The 10,158-nt window shown below is 41.0% G+C and overlaps 1 protein-coding gene across 1 annotated transcript; it reads right to left on the minus strand.

Moving 5' to 3' along the window:
• Positions 1-8,260: 8,260 nt before the first annotated feature.
• On the minus strand, positions 8,261-9,705 carry IVL (involucrin; the record flags this gene model as incomplete). Its single annotated transcript, XM_081258295.1, has 3 exons — positions 8,261-8,382; positions 8,665-8,721; positions 9,397-9,705. 3 exons carry the CDS (start codon positions 9,703-9,705, stop codon positions 8,266-8,268), a joined length of 483 nt encoding a protein of 160 aa, XP_081114421.1. The 3' UTR covers positions 8,261-8,265.
• Positions 9,706-10,158: the final 453 nt, after the last annotated feature.

Here is a 10,158-nt window from a genome sequence, read left to right on the forward strand (position 1 = left end):
AGGCCCCTAACAGGGAAAGAATGGAACCTCAATACTTGGGATGGGAACATATTCACGACTGTGCTTGGTAACACTGAACTCCAGAGTCCTCTGAGTTTTCTCAGCTTGCAAAAGCAGGCCACTTTCCTTGGATAGAAGACATCAGTCTCCACATCCCCATTGGCTGAAGATATGAAGAGGATTCACCTGAAGCAGATGCTTTGTAAGGCATTATCATCTAACTTAAGATCTCCCCCACTTCCTCTCCTGGCCATTGGTTCAAGTCTTAGCAAAGCCAGCTGAGTTAATGCTGGCCCTGCTAAGGGAGGGAATAATTATTCACTGATCAATCTGCAAGGAATAAGTACCAGCACATGGGAGCACTTACCAGATGTCATGATTGTCAATACAGAAAATCCCAAAGAATTGACAACAATAAACCTTCTGGAACTAACAGCAATGATAGTAAGATCACAGGCTACAAGGTTAATATACAGAAGTCAATTGTTTTCCTATATCCCAGCAGTTAGCACATGGAATTTGATATTAAAAGCATAATGTCACTTACCAAGAAAAAAAAAAGAAACTTAGGTAAAAATCTAATAAAATATGTACAGGATCTATATGTGAAAACTGCAATAATCTGAAGAAAGAGATCAAAGATCTAAACAAATGGAAGGATATTCCATGTTCATGGATGCAAAGACTCAATATTGTTAAGATGTGAATTCTTCCCAAACTGATCTATAGACTCAATGTAATCCGAAACAAAATCCTAGCAAGCTGTTTTGTGAATATCAACGGACTGACTCTAAAGTTTATATGAAAAGATGAAAGACTCAAAATAGCCAACACAAGACTAAAGAAGAAGAACAAAGTTAGAGAACTGACATTACCTAATTTTAAGGCTTATTATAAAGCACAGTAATCAAAACAGCATGATATTGGTGAAAGAGTAGATCTACAGTTTAATGTAACTGAATAGAGTAGCAAAAATAGACCTACACAAGCACAGTCAACTGATCTTTGACAAAGGGGCAAAGGCATTTCAGTGGAGAAGGATAATCTTTTCAACAAGTCATGTTGGAACAATTGGACATTCATATACAAAAATAATGAATTGAGACCCAGATCTTACACCTTTCATAAAAATTAACTTAAAATTGATCATGGACCTAAATGTAAAATGTAGAATTATAAAATTTCTATAGAGTAACCTAGGAGAAAATCCAAGTGACCTTGGGATTGTTGATCCGTTTTTATTTTTTAATATTTATTTTTAAATTAAAAAATTTAGCATTTTAAGGAAATTAACATTTTCTAATCACAACAGGTATCCACTACCACACTTCATTAATCGAAGCAGCTCTCATCTACCACCACTCTAGACCCTATTTTCATTGGTGCCTGCCTCTGTAATTAATTCTCTTCCGAGCTGTGATCTCTTAAAAAATGCAAATCAGGTTGCCCCCCTGCTCAAATCCTCTAATGGCTTCTGTGATCCTCCAAAATAAAATCCAAATGTATTGCCTTGGCATGCAAAGTCACACGTGATCTTTTCTTACCTCTCTGATTTTATCCCATATCATGTTGGTGAGTTTTCAGATACAACACCAAACCATGATTGCCCAAAGAAAACATTAATAAGTTGAACTTTATTAAAATTTAAATCTTGTGCTCTGTGAAAGACACTATTAAGCCACAAACTGGGAGAAAATATTTGTAAAACACATGTCTGATCAACCCAATATATACAAAGAATTTAAAAAACTCAACAATAAGAAAATGAGCAACTTAATTTAAAAATGAGCAAAAGATCAGGACACCTCACAAAAGAAGACAGATAACAAATAAGTATAATGAAAATATGCTCAACATCATTCTTCATTAGGGAATTGCAAATTAAAACAATAAGATACCTCTACACACCTATTAGAATGGTTAAAATCCATAAAGTTGTCAATATCAAATGCTGATGAAGATGCCAGGCAACAGAAACACTCATTCATTGCTGGTGGCAATACAAAATACTGCAGACACTTTGGAAGAGAGAATACCTGTTTCTGACAAAGCTAAACATAGTCTTACCATACACTCCAGCAACTGTGCTCATAGGGGTTTTACCTAACAGATTTTAAAACCTAAGTCCACAAAAAAACCTGCGCACAAAGACTTATAGAAGCTTTTTTCGTAATTGCCCAAAAATGGAAGCAACCAAGATGTCTTTTGATAGGTGAATGGATAAACAAACTGTGGTACTTCCATAAAATAGAATATTAGTGACAAAGAGAAATAAGCCATCAAACCACAAAAAGACATGTGTGAACCTTAACTGCCTATATCTAAGTCAAAGAATCCAGTCTAAAAGGCTATATGCTGCATGATTTCAATTATATGACATTCTAGAAAGGCAAAACTATAGAGATAGAATAAAGATCAGTGGTTCTCAGGGGTTCAGCAAGAGAAAGGAAAGGGTTGAATAGGTGAAGCATAGGAGATTCTTTTTTAGGGTGGTGAAAATACTCTGTATGATAATGTAATAGTGGATACATATCATTATTTATTTGTCAAAACCAGTAGAATTTTACAGTACAAAAAGTGAAACAGGGCTTCCCTGGTGGCGCAGTGGTTGAAAATCTACCTGCTAATGCAGGGGACACGGGTTCGAGCCCTGGTCTGGGAAGATCCCACATGCCGCAGAGCAACTAGGCCCATGAGCCACAACTACTGAGCCTGCGCGTCTGGAGCCTGTGCTCCGCAACAAGAGAGGCCGCGATAGTGAGAGGCCCGCGCACCGTGATGAAGGGTGGCCCCCACTTGCCGCAACTAGAGAAAGCCCTCACACAGAAACGAAGACCCAACACAGCCCTAAATAAATAAATAAATAAATTTAAAAAAAAAAGTAATAGCCCAAAGCAGTAATTTATAAAAAAAAAAAAAAAAAAAGTGAAACAATGTATGCAAAATTTTAAAAATTAGGAAATTGGGGGATCCTAGGAAGGAATACAAACTGTGACAATAGAATCTGCGTTACAAATGTATGAAACTACCTCACCGAGGGGGTGAGAGAAAAAGACGCTAACTTAAATAACTTTGGAAATGAGAGAAATCTGTAAGACTTTTAAAGGCAAAGGAACTGCTCTTAAGCACTGCGATATAGTTGATAAGGATACTTACACTGGAAGTATGGGGTTTCAGGTTAACAATTCTGATTCTGCTATAAATGTAAACTGGAAATGAGCAACTAAGAAATGGATGGTGAGCTTGAGGTTTCTCACTGCTGGAGTCAGAATTTACAGATGAGAAAGGGGAAGAGGCTAGTGTGATAATGGATTATAGTTGGAGGCCTTAATAGGAACTATGTTTAGCTTAATATTCTATAAATATAGATGGTTACATATAAAAATGCACATATACATACACATGGGTTAGTGTACACACATATATTTCCTTTGTCAGCCGAGAGGGCCCAAAAGAAATAATAAACTAGTAGCAATGAGCACACCAAGTACCTATATCTTAGTTTCTAATACCATTATCCAGTAAAATCAACAAGGGCTCCTTGAAGAAAATATTGACTCTAGGACTGGGGCAGGAGTATACAAGATGTGCCTGGAGCACCTTGCAGCACCAGAAGGGATGGAAATGCTCAAAAGACAAAACAAAGGAACAAAGGAAAAAACAGAAAATAAAACAAAATTTTAAAACTCCACATTGATGTTTAATGAAGGACATAGGAGCCAACAGAAAGAGCTTCTGATGGCCAAAGCTGGAACAATCTGAGCAACAAAATAAAGAAAATACTATTCAGGTCCTTTGCCCATTTTAAAATCAGATTACTTGTTGTTTGTTTTGTTTTATTTTTGTTTTTTGCTATTGAGTTGTAAGAGTTCCTTATATACTTTGGATATGAGCCGCTTATCAGATATAAGGTTTGTAAATATTTTCTCCCATTCTTAATTTGCCTTGCATTTTGTTGATGGTTTCCTTTGCTGTTCAGAAGCTTCTTAGTTTAATGCATTCCACTTGTTTATTTTTGCTCTTGTTTTCTGTGCTTTGGTGTCAGATCCATACTGTCATTGCCAAGACCAATGCCAAGGAACTTTTTCCCTATATATTCTTCTAGAAGTTTGATGGTTTCAGGTCTTGCCCTTAAGTCTTTAATCCATTTTGAGCTGTTTTTTGTGTATTATTCTGAGAGCCTAATTTCATTCTTTTCCATGTGGATATCCATTTTCCTAACACCATATATTGAGGAGACTATCCTTTCTCCATCATTTATTCTTGGTGCCTTTGTCAAAAATTAGTTGACCACATAAGCATGGATTTATTTATATGTTCTCTATTCTGTTCCATTGATCTAAGTGTCTCTTTTTATGTCAGCACCGTACTGTTTCCAACAGGTATATGAAAAGATTCCCAGCATCACTTATCAGCAGGGAAATATGAATCAAACCACAATGAGATATCCTCTCACACCAGTTAGAATGGCTACTATAAAAAAGTCAAAAGCTAACAAGTGTTGGCAAGGATGTGGAGAAAAGAGAAGCCTTGTACACTTTTGGTAGGAATGTAAATTGCTACAGTTATTATATAAAACAATATGAAGTTTCCTCAAAAAATTAAAAATAGAACTACCATATGATTCAGCAATACCACTTCTGGGTATATATCTAAAGAAAATGAAATCAGTATCTTGAAGAGATACCCCATGTTCATTGTAACATTATTCATGATAGCCAAGATATGGAAACAACGTAAATGTCAGTGGATGAATAGATAAAGAAAATGTGGTATATAACATTATATTATATTTTGATGTAATATAGATATAATACATGATATATTACTTTGTCTGAGAAAGGGAGGAAACCCTGATATTTGTGACCAAAAAAGCTGAACTTATAGTAGCAGAGGGGAGAATAGTGCTTACAAGAAACAGTGGTGTAGGGGAAAAAGGGAGATTAGAAAAAAAGAAAAAAAGTAGAATGGTGGTTGCTAGGGTTTGTAGGGAGAAGGTCATGGGGAATTGTTGTTTAATAGGTACACAGTTACAGTTTTGCAAGATGGATGGTGGTGATGGTTGCACAACAACATGAATGTTCTTAATACCTCTGAACTGTACAATGATTAATATAGTAAATTTTATGTAATATTTATTTCACCACAATGAAATAGAAAATAAAGTACTACTGGGTTATAGCCCAAAGTATAAAATAAATATTCATGAGTACATGCTGACATAAATAAATGATTAAATGCATATGTCCATACATATATACATACATAAGGAGAGGGAAGAGATACATTTTCTATACAGGAAATTCAAAATAATTTATGATGACACCCCACCCTCAGTGATGGGGAACTTAACTCCCCACTTCTTTTTTTTTTTTTTTAGATGTTGGGGTTAGGAGTTTATTAATTAATTTATTTATTTTTGCTGTGTTGGGTCTTTGTTTCTGTGCGAGGGCTTTCTCTAGTTGTGGCAAGCGGGACCCACTCTTCATCACGGTGCGCGGGCCTTTCACTATCGTGCCCTCTCTTGTTGCGGAGCACAGGCTCCAGACGCACAGGCTCAGTATTTGTGGCTCACGGGGCTAGTTGCTCCGCGGCATGTGGGATCCTCCCAGGCCAGGGCTCGAACCCGTGTCCCCTGCATTAGCAGGCAGATTCTCAACCACTGCGACACCAGGGAAGCCCCAACTCCCCACTTCTTAATTGTGAGCTTTGCACAGTGACTTCCTTCCAAAGAATACAGTACAGGAATACGGGATGTTAGAGAGAGGATGAGGAGAGTAACTTTAGAGTGGCAAAGCCTGATAAATGTTACCTCAGCCAGGTGATCAAAGTGATAAATCATGTGAATAGAATGTACCCTTTAAATAATGTGATGAAAAAGGCACTTTACCTCTGTGGTCTTCCTCTTAAAAACCCATAACTCCAGTCTAATCATGAAGAAAACATGAGACAAACCCAATTTGAGGGATATTCTATAAAATTCCTGACCAGGACCCCTCAAAACAGTCAAGGTCATCAAAAAACAAGGAAAGTGAGAAACTATCACAGTCAAGAGGAGCCTAAGGAGACAAGACAACAAAATGTAATGTGATATTCTAGATGGGATCCTGAAACAGAAAAAGACAGTAGGTAAAAACTAAAATAATAGGAATAAACCATGAACTTCAGTTAATATAATGTACCAATACAGTTTTGTTAATTATAATAATAAATGTGCTGTACTAATGTAAGATGTTAATAATAAGGGAAACTGGGTGTGAAGTTTATGGTAACTCTTTTTACTGTCTTTTTGACTTTTTCATAAATTGGAAATTGTTCTAAAGAAAGGTCTGTTACACCTATTACTATATGTAAAATAGATATACAACAAGGATTTGCTGCATAGCATATGGAACTATATTCAATATCTTGTAATAACCTATAATGGAAAAGAATCTGAAGTTGTACAGCTGAAACTAACACAATATTGTAAATCAACTATAGTTATAAACAAATTAAAAAAAGAAAATAACAGAAAAATAAGGTTTACTAAAAAATCAAAACCTAAGACTTCAAAAAATTTGCACATATTCTGGGTGTTTCTGATTACTTCTCACTGTGCCCCCAATCTTCCCAACAAGTTCTACTCAGACTTCCTTTTAACTCTTGTCCTGTTAGGAGGACTTGATCCTTCATTCTCATCCTCTGAATAATGAGAACCGTTGCCAAGCATTAACTCAAGGAGTGAAGTAGTTAGATCAGAATTTTAAGTAGAACACTCTGTCCTCTGTGTGATGGGTGGATTGCAGGGTGTGTGGAGACAGGGAGCAAAGGAGAACAGCTTGAGGGCCACTGCAATAGTTCAGGTGAGAAATGACCTCAGTCAAAGCTTGGGAGGTGTGGGTAAGGATAGCAAGGACTTGGTCTCTGGTGGGGAGTAGGGAAGCAAAGGAAAGGAGTGGAGAATGATGTGTTGTCTCTGGCTTTGGTGAATGCAGAGAAGGTATCATTACCCAAGAGAGAGAATACCTAAGGAGGAATGACAGTGTGTGTCCCTGGAGCTGGGTGGGCAGTAAGAGATGCTAAGTGCCCTTCAACCTATTGAGTTTGGGTGCCTATGGCAGTCTCAAAAGGGATGTCCCTGACATCCCTCATGGTTGTGATGAAATAGCTTTGGGTAACTTGAGACAACCTGCCTGAGATGATGTGGTTAAATAGTTAGAGCCAGGTGATTCCCAGGAAGGAGAGAGCCCCCACGTCCTGATGTGACTGATGGCAGGAAAGGCTACAGAAATGTCAGGGAGGGTAACCACTGCAATGACCTTGGATCTGTATTTCTTCAGGCTATTCAGCACTTTGGTTTCCATGATTCCAGCTGGCCCAACCTTTACTTCCTTTAGTGACACTGTCACTTTCTCCTTCAGAGACCAGTCCCAGGAGTCTCTCCTCTCCCCATCTTGCCCAGTTCTGCTTCTTTGCTTTCCTAAAGTCTTCCTTAACCATGGAGGCAGTTAGTAAGACTCTTGGAAACCATGAGGACATTCTATGGAGAGAAAACCTGGGCAGGGACCAGAACCCAGGTGGAGCTTCCACTCCCTCCCCGTGTCTTTGGCCATGGGCTAGGATTGGGCTCCGTGGGTATAATGTAAAGCAGTGTTGAACTGAGATGAATAGATCCTCTTCCCCCAACCAGAATAACCTATCTCCTCTTCATGACTGCCAAGTGCTCCTTTCAGGTGTATGAATGAAGTTGTTTTGTTTTCTTTTGGTGTTGTTATGATTTCATTTTTAGAAGCTGTTGAATGTATTGAGTGGTTTGGGGAGCAGAATTTAAAAGGGGTCAAAATGTCTGTCCTCCTTTGGAAATTGGCCAAGAGTCATTTGCAACCATTAACCCACACACAGGTTTTTATATGGTGAGCGACAGAGGGTAAAAAGCCAAAGAGAATACAGGATCCCAGGTCTTCCAGCATTTATTCTGTATTATTGTACACACTCACAGATTCAGCAATAGTAGTGGGGATGCAGTCAGAGTTGCTGTAGTCACTATCTCTTCAAGCAGAGGCTCTGGCCACCTGAGGTTTGGATTGGGCTCATCAGGGGTGGGTGCTGGGCAATAGCTCCCCTCCCCACCAAGCCTTATCCAAGAGACATGCAGAAGGACAGGGTCAGGCAGGTTCACAGATAAGATGGGCCACCTAGGCTGGGGACTGGAGGTAAGCCAGGCCACTGGCTCTCTCTTCACTTGTGTGGGATTTCCAGGGGTCTCTGGGACCCTAAGGGTGGTTACTTATGTTTGGGGGGCACTACACCTCCTGCTTCTTTAGGGGGCAAGACTTCTCTCTTAAGTGGCTGGACTGGGTTAGTCTCTTGGACCTGGCCAGGAGCTGGGACAAACAGAGGCTGCTTCAGCGACCCCTCCTACTGCTGCAGCAGCTGCTCCCCTTTCTTTTCCAGTTGCTCATCTTTCTTTGCTAGCTCTTGATCCAGCTGCTGGCCCAAGACCTTCTTCTGTTCCAGCTGTTTCACATGCTGTTCCTTCTCCTGTGATTCTTGCTGCTTCTGCTGCTGTTCCACATGCTTTGCTTGCTCCTGTGACTCTTGCTGCTGCTGCTGTTCCACATGCTTTTCTTTCTCCTGTGACTCTTGCTGCTGCTGCTGTTCCACATGCTTTTCTTTCTCCTGTGACTCTTGCTGCTGCTGCTGTTCCACATGCTTTTCTTTCTCCTGTGACTCTTGCTGCTGCTGCTGCTGTTCTACATGCTTTTCTTTCTCCTGTGACTCTTGCTGCTGCTGCTGCTGCTGTTCCACATGCTTTTCTTGCTCCTGTGACTCTTGCTGCTGCTGCTGCTGCTGTTCCACATGCTTTTCTTGCTCCTGTGACTCTTGCTGCTGCTGCTGCTGCTGCTGTTCCACATGCTTTTCTTTCTCCTGTGACTCTTGCTGCTGCTGCTGTTCCACATGCTTTTCTTTCTCCTGTGACTCTTGCTGCTGCTGCTGTTCCACATGCTTTTCTTTCTCCTGTGACTCTTGCTGCTGCTGCTGTTCCACATGCTTTTCTTGCTCCTGTGACTCTTGCTGCTGCTGCTGTTCCACATGCTTTTCTTTCTCCTGTGGCTCTTGCTGCTGCTGCTGTTCCACATGCTTTTCTTTCTCCTGTGGCTCTTGCTGCTGCTGCTGTTCCACATGCTTTTCTTTCTCCTGTGACTCTTGCTGCTGCTGCTGTTCCACATGCTTTTCTTTCTCCTGTGACTCTTGCTGCTGCTGCTGTTCCACATGCTTTTCTTTCTCCTGTGACTCTTGCTGCTGCTGCTGCTGCTGTTCTACATGCTTTTCTTTCTCCTGTGACTCTTGCTGCTGCTGCTGTTCCACATGCTTTTCTTTCTCCTGTGACTCTTGCTGCTGCTGCTGTTCCACATGCTTTTCTTGCTCCTGTGACCCTTGCTGCTGCTGCTGCTGTTCCACATGCTTTTCTTGCTCCTGTGACTCTTGCTGCTGCTGCTGCTGCTGTTCCTGCTGCTGTGGCTCCTGTTGCTGTAGCTCACCCTCTTTCTCAGGCACCCCTTTCCCTGGGACCTCCAAGGGTACCTTCTGGTGTGGGGCAGGCAGTGGAGTTGGCTCCTTCACTTGCTCCTGCTGGATATTGGTGGGAGGAGATACAGGCTTGAGGGGCTCCTTACTGAGGGCAGGGGCCAGGGTCACTTGCAGAGTACGTTGCTGGGACATCTTGGAAGCTGCTTTAGGTCAACCTGAAAAACAGGATGGGTCAGAGGGTTAACTGAAGGGAAGGAAGTAGATGAACCCCTGGAAATATGCAGCAGCGCCTGGTTTCTCAGCATCCCCTCTTCCCTTGGGTGGGGGTACCCTCCTACCTACGCTGGGCTATTATTCCCCAGAAGCAGCAGAGTGAAGGGTAAGAATGGAGAGGGGCAGGGAAAGGCCCTCCTGGGAGCCTCTTGTTCCCAAGAGACAGCAAAGAGGACTCTCCAGAGGTGCTCTGCAAAGGTGGGCTGGGCACCACTTCACCTCCTGCTCTTGCCTCTCCTTGTCTCTCCCTTGTTTCTGACCTTCACATACAAAGAAAAGAGATGGACTCTGGGATTATGACAGGAAGAGGGAAGGTGCCAGGAAAGGAAAGGTCTCCTGGAGGACTCCCGAGTCCTGGAAAATCAGTAGCCC

Source organism: Mesoplodon bidens, assembly GCF_964165515.1.
Source record: "Mesoplodon bidens genome assembly, chromosome: 2".
Taxonomy (NCBI): domain Eukaryota; kingdom Metazoa; phylum Chordata; class Mammalia; order Artiodactyla; family Ziphiidae; genus Mesoplodon; species Mesoplodon bidens.